This window comes from Crinia signifera, chromosome 5, assembly GCF_055691185.1.
Source record: "Crinia signifera chromosome 5, ASM5569118v1, whole genome shotgun sequence".
Lineage (NCBI taxonomy): Eukaryota > Metazoa > Chordata > Amphibia > Anura > Myobatrachidae > Crinia > Crinia signifera.
Genome location: NC_139221.1, coordinates 108,301,285 through 108,322,699, shown reverse-complemented (window position 1 = coordinate 108,322,699; position 21,415 = coordinate 108,301,285). Strand labels below are relative to the sequence as shown.

Here is a 21,415-nt window from a genome sequence, read left to right as displayed (position 1 = left end):
TGGCGTCAAAAAATAGAGATGTATTGTGACCATTTTGGGGGATGTCTCGGCCTGTGACCAGTTCGGTAACCAGTTGCGATGGTTCTGGTGTCTTACTACTGTAATTGCCACCATGTGCAACCATAGGGATAGTCCGATATATATGTAACTCTATGGGGTAAATTTAATAAGCTGAATCATACATTGCGGTAAATTTATGATGATGTGATGTTGCCAATAGCAACCAATCAGATTCTATCTATTATCTCCTAGAAGGTGCTAAATAAAAGAAGTATAATCTGATTGGTTGCTATTGGGAACATCCCATCATCATAAATTTACCCCAATGTATGATTCAGCTTGGAGCAAGTATGTTAAACAGCTTAGCATATGTAATCCTTAGGTAGTGCAAATGCGGGAGGCAGTGTATACCACCACTGCCTGCATTTACTAATAACTGTGGGGGTAATTCAGACCTGAACACTGCTGTGTGAATTTGCACAATGGATGATTATCGATGAACTGTGCACAGCACCTGCTAGCAAAGGAATCCTGCTACTTTTTCCCTTCGCTAGCCATTCCCAAGGTGATTGGCAGGAAGTAGGCGTCTGGGGGTGGTAACTGGCTGTTTAGTGAGAATATTAAGTGTTTTAGCAGAGGGTGTGTGACGTCAGCTCCAAGCTGAATATATCTGTATTCACCGCAGCTGCCAAAAACAGTCCAGGGCTATGCGGGGCTTGTGATGAGTGGTGAGAGTGGAAATATCATTTGATGGTGAACGGTTTGCAACGGGATTTGGACATTTTTGCTTGGGTGCAAAGTCTCTACTAGATGTACACATCTATTTGCACAGCTTAAACATTAATCAGCAAGGTGGGATTTCACTGTAGCTGGGTGGTGTTTACCTGTTTACTGGTCACTGCACATTTGCTCAACAGCAATCAGGTCTGAATTACCCCCCATGATCGCTTTGCAGTTTAGAGGAACATTTGCGACTGCAGCTTGAGTAAGGCACAGTCCTTGATCGGGCCACTGTTGGAAAATGGACCTACCTGCGAAGCATCTGCCTGTCAATCATAGAGGCGTTCGCTGTTCTACACTGCGCAGGACCCGTTCTGTGCTCATGCACAGCCCAAATATTTGGCATTCTGTGATCCAACCTGAATTAGCCGCTTTCTATAATTTGATAACCATAGTTGGCCGCTTGGGCTTTTTGATTAGTAGTTGGTTGGTTCAGCTGTTGTTTATAAATATTTCTGCACCACACACATAGCTAAAGGAACTATCATGGTACTTTAAAAGTATTATTTAATGGTTATTCAATATAAAGGTTACTTAAATGTTCTGTAAAATTAATTATTAAAGTTGTGACAAATACATCCTCTTCCAGCACAATACAAATGTTATTTATTATATATGGAATAGAGACAGGAGCGGATTGGGAGCTAAAAGTAGCCCTTGGAAACATTTCTAGAAGTGGCAGCACCAAATCAACTGTAGGCAGATCCAACACCAAAATAGGTGGGATTAATGCATCACTGTACCTGTGTGAAAGCTGTTGGTTTCAATATGCTTGGCAAGTTAGTGGCCCCCAGACTGTGAAGCTGCTGTGAAAAACCACAAACCTCCACATTTCAAGTAATACCCCATTTCCCCCCACTGAGACTGACCACAGACCCCCAAATCTCCATCAAGCAAACAACTCATTACTAAAATCTCCTGAATATCACATACTTCCACCCATCCCCTAGTGGAGCCCAGAAGCACACCAAATATTGTTACATCCCCAGATGTCACAATGGGTATAGATGGGCAATGAGTATTATCTGGACAGGGTCACATCTTAAAAGATGTCAGCCTTCCTGAAATCTTCCCTGTAATGTCTATGGCCAATCGGCCCCTGAATAGAGGTGCATACTGAATCAGATAGGACTGACAGCAGCTTAGCATCTGTTTTAACTTGAAATGAGAAAGTAATACATCATCATAAGCAAAGTTGTTAAAGAACATGTTAAATCAATAGGCACCATATATCAGATTATGGGCGGGATGTATTAATATACATAGCTGCCCTTCGCCGCCCGGCTGCCGTGATGCCAGCGCATAAGTATTAACATATGCGGCTGGCATCGCGGTGCGGTGACAGAGGCCCCCCGCGTTACCTGTAATGTGGTGTGTGGGGGATCTCCCTCACCTCCCTGCCGCCTCCTGCTCCCCTCACACCAGGGACAGCTAAGCAGACTGTCTCCGGCGCCTCCTCCTCCCTCTGCAGCTGGAAGGACATCTGGCTGCTGTACTAGGGGGAGGAACGGCTTACCTTCCAGGTCCAGGAGGACCTGCACTAAGGTAAGCCAGAGGGAGGGGGGTCGGCAGGTTTGCGGCGGAGGCATCGGGCAGCGAAAGGAAGCCCATAGGCTTCTATAGGGTATCGCCACCAAAGGTGGCGATACCCTACTATGCGGTATCGTGGCGGTGGGGTTTTAATACATAGGAAAATGCGGTAAAACGGGGGTTTTACCGCATTTTCCGCTTAGTTCATCCCGCTCCTTAACCAGGGAGAATAGATCTCTTATCACCATAACAAGAATGCGATACTCCAGGAACTTACTGCATGTCCATATATTGTGAATGATATGTTTTTACTTGATGGGTAGATTCCATATACTTTCCCTATGCTCTGTGGTTCTTTGCAGTCACGTCTGCAGGAAAGAAATATTATTATATAATAAAGATACTTCATGTAATACATAATGTCAGACGTTTCCTAGACTACGACAGAAATAATTGTTGTCTGGGAAATTTGAAAAAGGGTCATTTATGAGAGTACCCCACAGTAATTAGCAGGGGGATATTTAGCAGAGATTACATGGGGATGTACCTTTTGCAAGGGCTCCAAGTGGGACTACCAACCACCAGTAATGACTTAGACTTCTGTGTATAAGTATGAAGCGAGTAACCAAACCAAGAATAATCCTTTTCTCCAGCTATTCTCCATTCTGTTTCCTCTGCATATAAAGTGCCTGTAGAAAAATAAACCAATCACAATGGGTTCATATGTGCATGCTTTACTCCAGCAGAGGACAGTAGTATAGCTGCATGGTTTCCATCAGGAGGAGCAAAGATCAGGGTCCACACCATGTGCATCTTGCACAGGAAGAGTTGTACACCCTATGATACGAAGTACTGACCTGTTGTCACTATATAGCAATAGACAGAATAGGGGCAATTGTATACAGGAATTAGGGTTGTCCTGCGGGTGGACCTGTCACTGCTGGACTATGAACTTTTTTTTTAAGTAAGCCACCCAATAATTAAAATTCTTAACCCCTTCACGACATTTGACGTATATATACGTCATGGCCGGGAAGTACTTCCCGACACATGACGTATATATACGTCATGACTTTAAACTGTCACTGCGTCTAGAGACGCAGTGACAGAGGGACGATGTCTGCTGTCCCTGACAGCAGACATGTCCCTGCATGCCCAGGGGGGGCTGCGATGCCGCCCCCCGTCGGCGATCGCTGTGATTGGCTGTTCAGTGTGAACAGCCATTCACAGCGGTTTCCTGTGTTACTGGCGAATCAGACGCTCGGTAACACAGGTGTCAATCACCGCCGGGCGTCAGGGGGCATGAGGGGGTCATCGGTGACGATGACACCTCACCCCACCCTCACCCCACCTGCCCCCAAGGCTGTGATTGGTCCGTGGGACCCACGGACCAATCACAGCCAAGGCGCGACATTTAAACTAACGGTGACTGCGCTGCAGACGCCATTCCGGTCTGGAATTTCGTGCAGAGCGGTCACCGTGCCTATCTGCCGTGATACTGACCTGATCCTTGCTAATACTTACCTGATCCTTGCAAATACCTTACCTGATCACTTGATCACTGCTTGTAGCGTGCTGGACGCTTCCTGGATCTGACTTCCTGAGACTTCCTGCTGCTGCTGCAGTGTGATAGAGAGATAGAGAGAGATAGAGAGAGAGATAGAGAGATAGTGACAGAGAGAGCTATATTTTGTGTCTGCTACCCCCCCTTTTTGGGGGTGCAGGGTTTTTTTATATATAACTGTCAGTGCTGCTGCAGCAGTGTCATAGAGTGATAGATAGTGATAGATAGTGATAGATAGTGATAGATAGTGATAGATAGTGAGAGATAGAGAGATTTGTGTCTGCTACCCCCCCTTTTTGGGGGTGCAGGGTCAGTGCTGCTGCTGCAGTGTCATAGAGTGATAGATAGTGAGAGATAGAGAGAGATAGTGACAGAGAGTGATAGAGAGTGTATATTTTGTGTCTGCTACCCCCCCTTTTTGGGGGTGCAGGTTTTTTTTTATACATATAACTGTCAGTGCTGCTGCTGCAGTGTCCTAGAGTGATAGATAGTGATAGATAGTGATAGATAGTGAGAGATAGAGAGAGATAGTGACAGAGAGTGATAGAGAGTGTATATTTTGTGTCTGCTACCCCCGCCTTTTGTGCTGATCACTATATCTGAGGTGATCAGCAACTTTTTGGGGGAGCAGAGGTTTTTTTTTTTTATATATACCTGTCAGTTGCTGCCAGTTGCACTGTCAGTTGCACCAAAGGTTGTGCACCTGCTGCCCCTCACTGGTAATCAGTGTCGCATCACTGATCACCTTTTTTTTTTTTTTGTGGGTGCTGTGTGGTCTTTTTTTAATTTTTTTTTTACACACACTGTGATTTTGTGGGTGTCCTGTGGCCACTGTGCGCTGATCAGTGACGTACATCACTGATCAGCTTTTTCGGCACAGGGTTGATCTATTTTTTTTTTTTTTGATCAAATTCCTGTTGCCTTTGAGCGCTGTTCAGTGACGGACGTTACTGACCAACATCTGTGCTCAATTTTTGGCGCAGGACCTTTTTTTTTGTTTTTTTAACCCCTTCAATTTTTTTTTTTTTAACCCCTTCAATTTTTTTTTTTTTTTTTAACCCCTTCAATTTTTTTTTTTTTGTATAAAGTATTTTTTTTTTCTGCACTACATACACACTACACACTACATACCCCCCGGGTTGAAATAAAGTTTGTACCCCCCCCTACACTATACACGTGTTGAAACATTTCACTACCAGTAACACAAAAATAAAAATGTCATCCCAAATGTCATCCCAGTCATCCAGAAGAATGTATTCAGTGGAGGAGGCATATGCCATGCTTGCCTCTGATTCTGACACAGCCAGTGAGGCAAGCGGGGAATTTGAAGGATTCGTCTTAAGCTCCTCTTCCTCCTCTGGTGATGAGGGACCCCCTCAAAGACGCCCCCGTAGAGCAGCTGAGACCCCCCCCCCCCAATAATTGATCTCGTATGGACCCCACCACCAGACAATTTTGAGCCCCAGGTTCCTGAGTTTTTGGCCATGCCAGGAATCCAATTTGATTCCACAGGTCTCAGAGAAATTGACTTTTTCAAATTATTTTTCTCTGATGATTTTATAAATTTAATGGTGGACCAAACTAATTTATATGCCCAGCAGTTTATTGCTCAAAACCCCACGTCATCATTTGCTAGGTGGACCCCTGTAGATGCAGTAGAGATGATGACGTTTTGGGGTCTGGTGTTTCATATGGGCATAGTAAAAAAGCCAGAAATTAGGCAATATTGGAGTACAGATGTTCTGTACAGCACCCCATTTTACCGTATGGCCATGACTCGGGCTCGTTTTGAGGCAATCCATAAATTTATACATTACACCGATAATGCACAGTGCCCACCCAGAGATGATCCCACCTTTGACAGGCTATTCAAAGTCAGGCCGGTCATTGATCATTTCAGTGCCAAATTTGCAGAGCTATACATCCCTGATAAATGTATTAGTATCGACGAGTCCCTTATACATTTTAAAGGAAGGGTTAAATTCCGCCAGTACCTTCCCAGTAAGAGGGCAAGGTATGGCATAAAAATGTATAAGCTGTGTGAAAGCACCACAGGGTACACCCACAAGTTTAGGGTATATGAAGGGAAGGATTCAAGAATTGAACCGCCAGAATGCCCCCCCTCCCTCGTAGGTGTTAGTGGAAAAATTGTCTGGGATTTAATGCACCCCTTCCTGGATAAGGGTTATCACCTCTATGTGGATAACTTTTACACTAGCATCCCCCTGTTTAAGGCCCTTGGTTCAAGAGGTACAGCAGCTTGCGGTACTGTGCGCAAGAACCAAAGAGGCCTCCCCAAAACGCACATTGCCCAAGTACTAAGAAGGGGTGAAAGCAGGGGAATATGCACCGAAAATATGTTGTTGGTCAAATATAAGGACAAGAGGGATGTCCTTATACTGACAACAATTCATGGAGACAGTACCACCTCCATCCCTGTACGAGGTACCAGTACCCACACCTCAAAACCAAATTGTATCCTAAATTACAATAAGTACATGGGCGGAGTGGATCTTTCAGATCAGGTACTGAAGCCGTACAGTGCCCTGCGGAAAACAAATATCTGGTACAAGAAGCTGGCCGTGTATATCATCCAGATGGCACTGTATAACGCTTACGTGCTATTCCGTTCTACCGGCCAGAGGGGGACATTTATGCACTTTCAAGAGGAAGTCATAAAGGGCCTAATATTTGGGAACCAGCAGGCAGAGGGCCCCAGTACTTCTAGTACTGGCCCCCGTATTGTACCAGGGCAGCATTTTCCCAACGAAATCCCCTCCACTGCAAGAAAGGGCAGGACACAAAAAAGGTGCAAAGTTTGCTATAAAAAGGGAATAAGAAAGGAAACTATTTTCCACTGTGAAACTTGCCCCGACAAACCCGGCCTATGTATAAAGGAGTGTTTCAAAATATACCACACATCTATGGATTATTAGGTTCATCATTTCACCGTGCTTCGGGGGTCTTGCTAATGCCACATAGCACCCACCATTCATTCCACCAGAATCTGAGCTGCAAAATCCAAAAATCACTCCTTCCCTTCTGAGTCCTGCCATGCACCCAACTGGTATTTTTTGGTCATATGTGAGGCATTGCCGTACTCTGGAGAAATGGGGGCACAGATTTTGGGGTGCTTTGTCTCCTTCATTCCTTGTGAAAATGACAAATTTTGAGCCAGAACTGCATTTTTTGTGTAAAAAAATGTAATTTTTCATTTTCACTGCCCAGTTGTATCAAAATTGGTGAAACCCCTGGGGGTTTGAAATGTACACTATACCCCTAGATGAATTCCCTGAGGGGTGTAGTTTGCAAAATGGGGTCACTTGTGGGGGGGTTCCACTGTATTGGTAATGCAACATAGCACCCACCATTCATTCCACCAAAATCTGTGCTCCAAAATCCAAAAATCACTCCTTCCCTTCTGAGTCCTGCCATGCACCCAACTGGTATTTTTTGGTCACATGTGAGGCATTGCCGTACTCTGGAGAAATGGGGGCACAGATTTTGGGGTGCTTTGTCTCCTTCATTCCTTGTGAAAATGAAAAATTTTGAGCCAGAATTACATTTTTGTGTAAAAAAATGTAATTTTTCATTTTCACAGCCCAGTTGTACCAAAATTGGTGAAACCCCTGGGGGTTTGAAATGTACACTATACCCCTAGATGAATTCCCTGAGGGGTGTAGTTTGCAAAATGGGGTCACTTGTGGGGGGGTTCCACTGTATTGGTAATGCAACATAGCACCCACCATTCATTCCACCAAAATCTGTGCTCCAAAATCCAAAAATCACTCCTTCCCTTCTGAGTCCTGCCATGCACCCAACTGGTATTTTTTGGTCACATGTGAGGCATCGCCGTACTCTGGAGAAATGGGGGCACAGATTTTGGGGTGCTTTGTCTCCTTCATTCCTTGTGAAAATGAAAAATTTTGAGCCAGAACTGCATTTTTGTGTAAAAAAATGTAATTTTTCATTTTCACTGCCCAGTTGTATCAAAATTGGTGAAACCCCTGGGGGTTTGAAATGTACACTATACCCCTAGATGAATTCCCTGAGGGGTGTAGTTTGCAAAATGGGGTGACTTGTGGGGGGGTTCCACTGTATTGGTGCTTTGGGAGTCTTGCTAATGCAACATGGCACCCACCATTCATTCCACCAAAATCTGTGCTGCCAAATCCAAAAATCACTCCTTCCCTTCTGAGTCCTGCCATGCGCCCAACTGGTATTTTTTGGTCACATGTGAGGCATTGCCGTACTCGGGAGAAATTGGGGCACAGATTTTGGGGTGCTTTGTCTCCTTCATTCCTTGTGAAAATGAAATATTTTGAGCCAGAACTGCATTTTTGTATAAAAAATGTAATTTTTCATTTTCACTGCCCAGTTGTATCAAAATTGGGGAAACCCCTGGGGGTTTGAAATGTACACTATACCCCTAGATGAATTCCCTGAGGGGTGTACTTTGCAAAATGGGGTGACTTGTGGGGGGGTTCCACTGTATTGGTGCTTTGGGAGTCTTGCTAATGCAACATGGCACCCACCATTCATTCCACCAAAATCTGTGCTGCCAAATCCAAAAATCACTCCTTCCCTTCTGAGTCCTGCCATGCGCCCAACTGGTATTTTTTGGTCACATGTGAGGCATTGCCGTACTCGGGAGAAATTGGGGCACAGATTTTGGGGTGCTTTGTCTCCTTCATTCCTTGTGAAAATGAAAAATTTTGAGCCAGAACTGCATTTTTGTGTAAAAAAATGTAATTTTTCATTTTCACTGCCCAGTTGTATCAAAATTGGTGAAACCCCTGGGGGTTTGAAATGTACACTATACCCCTAGATGAATTCCCTGAGGGGTGTACTTTGCAAAATGGGGTGACTTGTGGGGGGGTTCCACTGTATTGGTGCAACATAGCACCCACCATTCATTCCACCAAAATCTGTGCTGCAAAATCCAAAAATAACTCCTTCCCTTCTGAGTCCTGCCATGCACCCAACTGGTATTTTTTGGTCACATGTGAGGCTTTGCTGTACTCGGGAGAAATTGGGGCACAGATTTTGGGGTGCTTTGTCTCCTTCATTCCTTGTGAAAATGAAAAATTTTGAGCCAGAACTGCATGTTTGTGTAAAAAAATGTAATTTTCCATTTTCACATCCCAGTTGTACCAAAATTGGTGAAACCCCTGGGGGTTTGAAATGTACACTATACCCCTAGATGAATTCCCTGAGGGGTGTAGATTGCAAAATGGGGTGACTTGTGGGGGAGGTTCCTAACTTTTAGCACTTATGGTGCCTAGAAACCTACATGGTGCCTAAAAAAAAATCTCATAAAAAGGAGGCTCCAAAATCAAGTAGGTGCTCCTTCTATTATGAAGCCTGTGGTTTGGTCAACGTGCACACTAGGGCCACATATAGGATATTTTTGAAAACAAAAGAATTGGGGGAATCAATTTTTAGTCACATTTCTCTAGTAAAATCTACTGTATTCATTAGAAAAATGTATTAAAATTGAAACTCTGCAAAAAAAAAGAAATTTTGAAATTTCACCTACACTTTGTTTTAATTCCTGTGAAACACCTAAAGGGTTAACAAACTTCCAAAATGCTGTTTTGAATACTGTGAGGGGTGCAGTTTTTGAAATGGCATCATTTATGGGGGTGTCTCACATACAAGTCCCTCAAAGTCACATCAGAACTGAACTGGTCCCTAAAAAAATCAGTGTTTGAAATTTTCTTGAAAATTTGAGAATTTGCTAGTCATATTTGAAGCCTCCTAGTGTCCAAAAAAATGAAAAGGAGGTTGAAATAATGATTGCAACATAAAGTAGACATATGGTCTTTGTTAGTTATTAACTATTTTGAGTGGTATGATTATTTGTCTCACAAGCAGAAAATGTGACATTTTGCATATTGCTAAATTTTCCATTTTTTCACGATATTTTGGTATTTTTCACAAAAAAAACACAGACTGTATCGACCAAAATTTACCACTAACTTGAAGTACAATGTGTCACGAGAAAACAATCTCAAAATCACTGGGATAAGTAAAAGCAAAAAAAAGTTATCCCCACTTAAGTGAGACATGTCAGATTTGAAAAAAAGGGCTCTGTCATGAAGGCACAAACTGGCTCTGTCATGAAGGGGTTAATAGTTTTTAGATACCTGAATATTTATCCTTGGTATACATATTTATCTTTGGTATACATACGCTTACAACTTTTCAAAATACAATACAATCCATTCACAAACATTCAAACACCGTGTTTCCGTAATCTGAATCATAACCGGATAGATAGCATAAAATCCCATCCTACACCCTACATCTTAAAGGACTTCAAGGTTACAAATTTAAAAAGTTCAAATACAGTATACAGCAACTGTTGGAAATCTATCTCTATCTTTCAATGAGGTGATGTTCTCAAATGGACCTGAAAGCCAAATAATCTTATTAATGGATCAAGTAAGGAGGTGCATCGCACTAACCACAGCATGTCTGTTTTTATATAGGAACCAGTAAAGTTTAGCAGTGCCCCAAACAGTGAATATGTTCTTCTGTTAACTGTGTTTCACTATAGGCAGTGCTGACAAGAGGAGAGGGCCCTCCTCAGGCTTACTCTGGCCATGCGTGTTAAGCTAATGATTTAAGGGGTGTACACACGGTGAGATTTTGGCAGGAGATTTTGAATAGTCATACTCTCCTAGAAGGTTAGCCAAAATATCCCTATTTTTTTCTCCTGCTTAGTCAATATTGTCTAGCTTATATTGCTTAGCATAGATTGACTGTGCAGGCAAGGCAATTTTGACTAGACCATAGACTATCATTACTTAGACAAAATCGCTTAGTCAAAATCTCTAGTGCATCTAGCCAAAATCTCTCTTAAAATTGCTCAGTCAAAAAATAGCCAATATTTCACCGTGTGTACGGGGCCGAAGGGTATCACATATCCCTCTCCCCCCCCCTTTGCTCTCCATGGTGTCCACTCTCCTCTCTGTGCTTGTTCACCCTAGGTCCTCTCCCACATCCCTTCATGTTCTCTGCTCGCTCTCCTGGTCCCAGTATCTGGCTGCAGTGTTGGTGCACTCTAAAACAAAGCATCAGGCACAGAGAGGCTACCCAGCACTCTGAGGAACTCTTCCTCACGCTACAAGAGCTGCAGTGCAGCCTCTTCTCATTTTGTTCTCCCCCTTATTCCGCTCTGCTTGTGGGTCAGGCAGCCTTTCATGCCAGAAGTGGGGATGGGACCACACATTACAAAAACAAATACTTGTCCAGCAGTCAGCTCAGTGAGGATCTTCTCTTCCTCGTCTCAATAAACATTGTAGAGCCATCCCTGCACAACACATGGCACTTTGCCTCCCAGCCCAGTCACTGTTGCTGCAGTACAACTAAGAAAAAACCTCTAAATGACAGGGGGGAGGGGGGGGGACATTGCCTTTTTACCCCTCCCCCCTGAGTCCACCACTGCTCCCGAAAGAGAAAACAAGCACACAGCCCAGCTGTGCAGGAGGCACCTCTGCTGGCTCTTATTGGAATACGGAGGCTGTGTTTGTAAAGTGGGATATACCTAGAAATAAAGTAGCCATGCTTGGTGGAATGTGACCAAAATATCTACAGTCAGATGACCATCAGCACAAACCCGACAGACAGAATCCAAACAAATCCCAGATGTATGTACTAGGGTTAGGTGCAATATGGAGATTTAGGGCTGGGGAGGGGTAGGGAAGTTTTAGGGTTAGGCCACAGGAGGGGGAGAAAACACTTAGGGGGAAATTTACTAAAGGAAATTTGTAAAAAAATTGGTGTATTTGTGTCCAGAAATACACTTGTTTTTGATATTTACTATCCCGAAAATATGGCAATTCGTATTCCCATTGATGTGCTATCAATACGTATATGAATTGCCGTATTTTCGGGATAGTAAATGTCAAAAATAAGTGTATTTCTGGATACAAATACACTTATTTTTTACAAATTTCCTTTAGTAAATTTCCCCCTTAACGTTATGAATCTGGCCGTCACTATCCCGCTGTCAGTCTTCTGAGTTTGGGATTCCAACAGGCAGGATTTGGTGGGGAGTTTAGGCTTCTTTCATTATTGTCTATTTAATACATATTAATTATATTGTAGCAAACAGTTTGTCTGGTTACTTTGTGTAGCATCATTTATTTACATAAAGAAAAAAGAACACTTTATTTGCACTTAATACAGCTGTGTGGATTTACTAACTGTGTTGCATCATTTTTCCTGATAGTTTTCATCTTGAATTGCATAAGGTAAACACTTTATTTTGCACTTAGGACCTTATTCTGGTTGACATGCTGCACTGTGAGATTCGCAGCGCTGTTTCCTTTCCGCCCGCCACTCGCAATTGCCGCTGCCCCCAGTCTTTCATGATGGAATGCACAGCTGTTCCTTGGCCGATCCTGAGTAACCTGGGGTTCTGATGGCATTAATACTTTTTCATATGTATGGATCGTGACTACGTTCCATTATGCATGTATACCTTCTTTCCTACCCTATAAACCAGCATGTGCCATCTTGTCATTTAGCTGATTTTTTTTAAAACAACTGTAATAAAAGACAGAACGCCAGGACCCGTCTGCCACCTCCTGTGGGAGCTGGGAGCCACGCACCGCTGGGAGCCGAGGGCCCGTCTGACACCTCTTGTGGGAGACCAGAGCTGCACAACGCCGGGACCCGCCTGCCACCTCTCATGGGAGACTAGAGACGCGCACCGCTGGGACCTGTCTGCCACCTCTAGCAGAAGAACGGAGCTGCGCACCGCTGGGAGCCAGGATCCACCTTCTACCTCTAGCAGGAGTCAGGAGTTGCGCACTGATGGGAGGCTGAACAGGAAAGAGGACAAGGAGGACAAGCAGAGCCAGCAAGTATATATACACAGTCCCCTCTCTCTCTCTCTCTCTCTCTCTCTCTCTCTCTCTCTCTCTCTCTGACTGTCACCTCACTCCCTCTCTCTTTCACTACTCCTTCCCTCTATTACTCACTGTGCTCTATCACCCACTCCATACCTCCCAACAGGACCCTTCCCAGAAATGACACAATGGACTTTCCTCTTAATTTATGATTGCTATCACCTGTGTGGAACTATTATTATTATTATTATTATTATAATTGTTTATAAGGCGCCACAAGTGTTTCGCAGCACCGTACAAAGGAACAATACAGGGAGACAAAACTTGGCATAACTTTGAATAAGTAACAAAAATACAGTACAAATAAAGCGCCACAGATCAATACACATTACAGCTTAAATGTAAGTAGTGAGGACTCAATCAACATACAACTAGAGGCTTGAGGCCAATGATGGAGATGAGTATGCAGACGAAGATGGTCACTGGGTGTTGGAGTATAGGAGAGCTGTGAGTGAAATGTGAAGAGAAGTGGGCTTTGACAACAGGAGGGAAGAGGGCCCTGCTCGGAGGAGCTTACAATCTAGTAGGAGGGGGAGACAGACAGATTACAAGAGGTGCAAGCAAGTGGGTGGTGGTTAGATAGCAGGATGTAAACAGGCAAGGGGTCGGAGAACCAGCTAGTTTATGCAGTGGAAGGGTATGCTTTGATGAATAGGTGAGTTTTCTACCTTTGTGTAACAAAGTAACTACCTTTGTTACACATGAACCTGGATAAAACAGGTTATGGCAATCACACATTGAGGGGGAAGTCCAGAAACAGAACATTGTGTGCCACTCTCTAATAGGGGAGGGAGTGGCCAAAAATATTGTGCCTAGGGACGGCCTGACCCCTAAATTCGGCCCAGTCAATCACCAACACAAAATGGCTTCAAACATTCATTCATCTCCAGTAATATTTGGTGACAGATACATAATAATAATAATAATAATAATAATAATAATAATAATAATAATAATGATTCAAACTGTACCCAGAGGAGTAAATTTACTAAAGCTTCTAAAAAAAAGAGGTGATATTGCCCATAGCAACCAATCAGATTCTGTTGCTCATTTTCGAGGATGCAATAGAGAAATGATAGACAAAATCTGATTGGATGCTCATTTTTAGAAGCTATAGTAAATGTGCCGCAGAATGTAAGTTACATCACCTTGTGCAGCTCTTTTACTACTTGAGAAAAATGCAATCACCAATCCCCTCTGTTTTCCTCCACCTGGAGCATATGGAGAGCCAATGACAAGGTCCATCCTATGGTCACCATTCACATCAGCAGCCAGCAGGGTCCATCCCAAATTACAATATGTGTACTGCAAATCACACAACATATATAGACGTTCTATGGTTAGCGGAAATGTATACATACAATATTATGCTTTTCAGAACAATTATTTTAACTTTACGTTAAGATTTCCTATGCAATAGATTGCTGTTAAGGCAAATATTTAGTATGTATTACTCACCATGCATTGAATGGTGACATTTGGTTCAGAGGAGAAACCTTGTCCCTTTGTCCCATAATACACATATACCGCACCCTAGAGATCAAGCAGTTCAAAGTCATATTATTACTTTCTGACTTATGGTATTGCAATTACTGCGGATAGGATATTTCTATACTGAAATATGAGCTTTATCATTCAGAAACAGGAGCATACAATAAGCATTTGAATGAGTATAGTATACACTACAAAATATAAATATGTTAATTAATCCAACCACCAGTATAATAAATAATGGTATTTAGAAAGTTGGAGCTTCCTGCATTACTCTCCTACATTTTGCTATCACTGTCTATCTGTTCCTATAGATCAGTGTTTTTCAACCACTGTGCCGTGGCACACTAGTGTGCCTTGAGCTGTTCCTAAGTGTGCCCCCATATCTAGAGATGCCCAACCCATTTTACAGCCACCATCAGTTCAACAGTTATTTACTAGTCTCTTCTTTTCATGTAAAGGTCCAATGTATTTTATTTTTGTTACCTGCGGGGACCAGTGTGATTGATTTTTATATGGGGGCCAATAGGTTTTATTTTTTTTCCTGTGGCTGTGGGGGTCAATGTGTTTTGCTCTGTGGGGATCTCATGGTGTGCCTTGGCAATTTTAAAATCTTATTCAGTGTGCCACAAGGTAAAAAGGTTGAAAATCACTGATCTAGATTATATTTACATTAGGATTTGGTGTAATCCGATAAAGATAGAAAGAGGGATGTGATTTGGATTCCATTACCTCTCTATTCATCATTATCCCAGCTGAGCGCTGTAGGAAGGATGTCAGCCAAGCCTTTCTGGCCCATGGATACTTTCTTCCACATGGAGATTAGGAAATCCTGCATTTTAATTATTATTCTACTATAGGTGGAGTAAAAAGGTTACCTCCATGTTTTAGTAAATGTCTTCACACCTCAGTAATTACTCTGTACCTGTTAGCCAAAGGCAAGGGGGTTAAACGGGGAGGATTGCCGAAAACAAGCGACCCTCGCCATTTAACCCCCGCGCCGTCCGCTCACCCTATTCAACATTCTGGGGGGCGGCGAGAACTCCCCCACATGGCGAGGCTTGCAGCTAATGCAGGGATCCCGCTGCATTTAGCCAAGAGCCTCGCTGTTTTGGCGGCCGCACCATTTCCACTTCACTGTAAAAACCCAGCAAGGTGGAAACGGCGGGTGCAGGGGGGGTCAATTGAATACTGACCTGTGAGCTGTGAAGGCAAGCAGTCAGCCCTGCTCACTGTCACAGCTCGCAAAAAGGCATTGATTCCTGCCCATAGGGTTGATTATGTGTGGTGAATGTATCTACTTAATTTCAATCACTATAATAAAACCTCTGCGCATTAATATACCACGGCTTTATTTTTTGATAACTGAAAGCTGACAGGATTAGTAAAGAGGGTGGACAGTACCAGTGTTCCTGCTTTGTAGATGAGTAGGAAGTGGTTCAGATAGATAGTTTATATCTACTTTATTAGCAATAGCTCCATATACTTACTGTATAGGTAAGTTGACTGGACCCTGCAGATGGCGCTCCCACAGCCAGATCTAGTTGCCCATCAGCATTGAAGTCTAACACAGCTACCGAAGAGCCAAATCTGCCAGAGGGCTGCAGAATGAAACCAATAATCAGAAAACAGTATATGAGGCAGATGATGATGGTGACTTGTAGTAATTCAGAAACATGTGTGAAAAACAATGTTGCTATCAATTCTGCATCACTGTAAAACAGAATAAACTAAGCATACAAGTTATCACCTCAAAGCCTCTCAATGTGACATCAGCATCACTGTCTAAGTCCATGTTGCCAGAAGGTAGGCCTGTATCATTACTGTAGACAATGTACACACAGCCCACATGAACATGGCCCAAAGTACTGGAACCAGGGGCTCCCACTATCAAATCATCCCATCCGTCGTGGTTCAGATCAGCTGTGGTGATCGCCCTGTGCAGTTGGAAATATCAGCATATCATTTTCTGTTTTCTAATAAAAACTCCTGGGCTGATACAGAGTTGTGTGTAAATCGTTCAGAATTCCACTCACACTATGCACATGAAATTAAACACATTTTTCAGTATGCCAAGATGTACACATTTATGCAGTTGGACTGATCTCAGCATACACGTAGCTCTGCGTCCTGCAGCTTTGTCACACACCCCTTGGTCAACTTTGCTTAGTTGCTAAATCCTTGTTGTCAGCAAGTTATTACTCTTCTACCATATGTGGAGATGTGTTTGAGTAATTTGTTTCTCAGTCACTCCTCATGTACTCACCATCCAAGTCTGGAATATAGGGACCTCACAAAGTAGGTGGCTGAAACATTACAAATTTGGTTTGAGTTCTGTGAATTAAACATTTTCTTCATATTCACAGCTTGAGTGGCACTGGCTATCAGCTGTTTGGACTTCTGTAATGGTGAAATGCAAAATATATTTATTAATTTACAGTTTCTTATATAGCACAGCAGATTCCGTTGTGCTTTACATTTGTAGACAGTGATAGAACAAACTGGGTAACAACAGACAGACTTGGAGGTACGAGAGCCCTGCTGCAAGCTTACAATCTATAGGGACATGGAAGGGAAACACAGGGACAGACACCAGTAATAGCATAGCTTGTAGGTCCAGAAGGGAAGCTATATAATACATAAGTGCCTCAAAGGGTTATGTGTGTAGTACTTAAATATGATAGGCTTGCCTGAACAGGTGAGTTTTCAGGGAATGCTTGAAAGTTTTGAGGTTAGTAGAGAGTCTTATTGTGTGTGAAATGGGCATTCCATAGGGTGGGTTCAGCCCAATGATTGTCCTGTAACAATACATGGGAGCTAGTGATCCGTGCAGAAGACAGATGCAGATCTTTTGCAGTGCGGAGTGGTTGAGTTGGAAGATATTTAGATATAAGTAAAGAGATATACGTTGGTGTAATATGGTTAGAAAGCTTTTTATGTGAGTAGAAGTATTTTATATTGAATACAGTAAAATACAGGCAACCAATGGAGGGACTGACAGAGCGGATCAGCAGTCGATAAACGTCTTGCCAATGAATATTATTACTGTTATTGTTTATTTATAATGCGCCACATGAGTTCCCAAGTTCCTAACAATACATAAATGAGCAAAAAAACAAGAAAATAATGAATTAGACTACAAGGGCAATTTAGGACAAGTACATGGTAAATAAAGATAGTTCCATCAGGACATAGAACACACAAGCAGTTACTAGGGTGGCAGAGATATAAATATTCTAAGAAAAGCACATGAGGAGAGAGGGCCCTGCTTATGAGAGCTTGAATTCTAAAGATTCATGGTTACTACATATACTTCCTGATTTACATAGGGGCTGATGCTCAGATTGGGCACATTTGCAGCCAAATTTCTTATTTAAAATGTATTCACTATTTTATACATATGGAATGGTGGAACACCCCCGTTCTAGTCTCGGCAAGCTTTAAACTGTCCCCTCCTACCTCCTACCCTACTACAATGTAGGGTAGGAGGTTGACATAGGTGGTTTAATTTTTTCCCACATTTATTGTGTTTTGTTATAATTAAAGCCTGTACATAATCTATCTGTTTCACAACTTGTAGAACTTTTCTTTCTTATAAACAAAGTAATATCCAAATTAATAATTTCTTATTCCATTTTTTTTGTTTATATTGTGTTTAAAAGAACAGAAATCTTAAAAATGCAACTTGATTCATATAAAAGAAATAATAACATATGTCACAAGTAAATAAGAAAAATTATCATCATTGTATCACATCTAAAGATACAGCATTTAACACAAGACTTGGAAGCATTTTCATGACCACATCAAACTATTGTCAAAAAGCAATACCTCAATGCACGGAGCATTTTCACAACCAAATCTAATTGGTTATTTTTTTTTTTAAAGCACTTTTATGAATACCATAAGAAACCTTATCATGTTCAGTCAACTTGCATTATAGATTTTGGGCCAGATGCACTAAGCTACAAAAGTGATACAATGGAGAGTGATAAACAGCCAGCCAATCAGCTTCAACCTGACATTTTTCAAACATAGGCCCTTATTCTGGTTGGTGCGGCCAGAGCCGCACACGGTGCTCTGGCCGCACAAACCATTCCCCGCCCACGAGACGGATCGCCACGGCCGTCCGTACACGGACGGCTGGCGATCCGCATAAAAATGGTGGAGGCGTACGCCTCCACCATGGTGGGAGCTGCCCCCTGCATTCGATGGTCGTCGACCATCGAAGGCAGGTCCGCATGCCCCAGCAGCTCCCGCAAGCTGAGACCACACGGACAATCGTCCGTGTGCTAGCTTGTATGGGGGCTGAGAGCTGACATCCGGCGACGTCAGCTTTCCGCCCCCATGAGTTGCGTCATACCCTCATTACCATGCGTACGCCCCGCGTTTGCATGGGAACGCCCATGAAACGCGGGGCGTATACATAGGGAAATGAGGGCATGAAGCCCCTCACTCCCCTATACGCCCCCTTTGCGGCGTAGTAACGTTATGTGCGGCGAATTCGCCTGCACATGCGCAGATTGACCTCTGCGCATGTGCAGACGGAAAACATCGGCGGTACGGCCGCACGCGGGCCGTACCGCTCGAATCAGAATAAGGGCCATAGCCTGTGACATAGCTGGTAGGAGCTGATTGGCTGGCTGTTTATCACTCTCCATTTATCACTTTTGATAGTATATCTGGCCCTTAGTGACCCATTATGCAAATGTATTAGTATATATTCATAAGCACCAGGTAGATTTAAATGACATGTACCTCTGCCCATTGATTCACTTGGAAGTAGACTCCAGACTCTGATGAGATTATATCAGCTCCAACTGACCTCATGATGGATAAGTTAAATTCTCCGGAGAATTCATTTTTCGGCAAGCTTATTTTTTCTGGACTATAAGACAGTAATATAACTGTTACTACAAGAATGAAATAAACCATTATAGAGAAAAATCAACGCACTTATGTTCAGGATATCCATTTATCTTGGACAGTCCAAGTTGTTATTTTTCTCTAGAAATCCTTAACTTGTAATGCTCATTTACTTACACTTCATGAACATATCATTATGCACTTACGGGTTCTAACTTCTTACAGCTGTTTTACTACTTATGGTATTAAAAGGAACCTATAAGTTGGCTCCTAGGGGCTCTAAAATGGGAAAATGGGCACTGATTACCTGGATCCTGGACTGTTTTAAGGTCCCCAGTGGGTGCCCATCGCCGGCACATTGTACTTTCACTAATTTTTTTCTGCAAAGGGGGCATAACTACACCTCTCAAATTTGATCACCATTTCTTCAGTACCTGGGCCCCTGAGGTAGTCCCAGAGACACTGCTTCAGACATTTATGATTGTACTATCCATGTGTACAGGTCACATGCAACCAGATCTCTCCTGCTAACTATTGGTATGATTTGTAGTATCAAACTAGCTGCACAATGAACTAGGTCAGTGGCTCCCAACCTTGGTCCTCAAATACTTATAACAGTTCAGGTTTTCCAAATCACCCAGCAGGTGCACTGTGTATCACTAACTGTCACATTTTAAAAATCTACAGGTGACCTGAAAACGTGAACTGTTGGGGGTACTTGAAGACTGGGTTGATAACCACCAAACTAAGTTAGAAAGACATTTTCTACAATATTAAAATATAACCTCTTAAAGATGCTTATAATAATGTTTGCAAGGTGGACACATTAGATGAATATAGGAATACTTAAGGAGCACATAAAGAGTCCCAAGAATATCCACATCAAGGGCTTTTTATGCCCAGTATGCCTAGACTCATGGACAAATGTTGGTAAGAAACTGGTATAGTTACTGTTTGGATGAATTATGACTCCTACAGTACTGCATGGTGTGAAAGACAAGCATTGTTTGCAAGTGCATCAGTGGTGTAACTACTGTAAGGCAGCCCCAGCAGCCGCTTGGGGGAGCAAGCAGCAGTGGGGTCTGTGTGGGCGCCGGCACCCACTCGACGCACTGACATGCTGCTGCCTGCCGCTGCCCACTGACTGACCACTGGAGGCGAGTCAGCCACAGCGCGGGTGCAGCCATGGCAGAGATGACTAATCCCCCCACTGATTCAATTGACTGTACACAGAGCCCACTATTAGCTACTGTGTACAGGATTGGCAGGCTGGGCGTGCTAGGGCGGCCTGGGATGCATCGGAGCCATGGGAAGCAGCAGTGTATGCTGGTCTCTATTCCTCTCTCCTGCTTCAGCTTCTCCATTTTGCACGCTGGGGAAACACTCTGGAGTTATGCCACTGAAGAGCAGGTACTTGTGTATTTTGGCGGCGCCCATCGCATCGCATTATATAACGCATACGATGGTATGCGATGCGACGCGATATCGTACGATAGTGCACGATGGCATACAATTTTGAAATTGTATGCCATTGTTCATGGCATACAATGCCATACGATGCGATGCGATTAAACATTGTATAAGCACCCTAATGGGTGCTTATACAATGTTAAGCACCCAAATGGGTGCTTACAATGTTAAATGCACCCCCACGCCACCCCCCCACTATAAACGTGAACCCGAAGCGTGGCGAGCGGCGGCGGTACGCGTCCTACGACCTTTTCATACCTCCACTATCCACGTCGGCGTGGAGTTGAGAATAGAATAGTGTGGCGAGCGCAGCGAGCCACCGAGCCCGAAGCGTGGCGAGCGGACGCGGATACCTGTGAAGCTCGCGAAGGGACGCGTTTACCTGTGAAGGTATCCGCGTCCCCTCACGGGGCTCGCTGTGCTCGCCACGCTTCGGGCTCGGAAGCTCGCTGCGCTCGCCACACTATTCTATTCTCAACTCCACGCCGACGTGGATAGTGGGGGTATGAAAAGGTCGTAGGACGCGTACCGCCGCCCCTCACGGGCTCTCTGCGCTCGCCACGCTTCGGGTTTACGTTTATAGTGGGGGGGTGGCGTGGGGGTGCATTTAACATTGTAAGCACCCATTTGGGTGCTCAAAAGCACCCTTTAGGGTGCTTATACGATTTTTGGTCGTATAGGGGGTCAAAATCGCGTCGCATCGCATCGTATACCATCGGGTGCATGGCATGCGATGCGATCTGTTCGTCGTACGACGGACATCGGGGGCGCCGCCAAAATACACAAGTACCGA

General features: G+C 43.5%; 1 protein-coding gene across 2 annotated transcripts in view; it reads right to left on the bottom strand.

Annotated features, from left to right (window-relative positions):
- GPLD1 (glycosylphosphatidylinositol specific phospholipase D1) overlaps nt 1-21,415 on the bottom strand; it is a 76,230-nt gene that overhangs the window by 23,043 nt on the left and 31,772 nt on the right. For both annotated transcript variants that reach the window (XM_083187837.1, XM_083187838.1), the window contains exons 12-19: nt 19,045-19,174; nt 16,553-16,686; nt 16,037-16,223; nt 15,777-15,887; nt 14,254-14,328; nt 13,944-14,100; nt 2,858-2,999; nt 2,588-2,678 (exon numbers count right to left, since the gene is read on the bottom strand). In XM_083187837.1, coding sequence (XP_083043963.1) covers nt 2,588-2,678; nt 2,858-2,999; nt 13,944-14,100; nt 14,254-14,328; nt 15,777-15,887; nt 16,037-16,223; nt 16,553-16,686; nt 19,045-19,174 — 1,027 coding nt within the window. The remainder of the gene's footprint in view (nt 1-2,587; nt 2,679-2,857; nt 3,000-13,943; nt 14,101-14,253; nt 14,329-15,776; nt 15,888-16,036; nt 16,224-16,552; nt 16,687-19,044; nt 19,175-21,415) is intronic.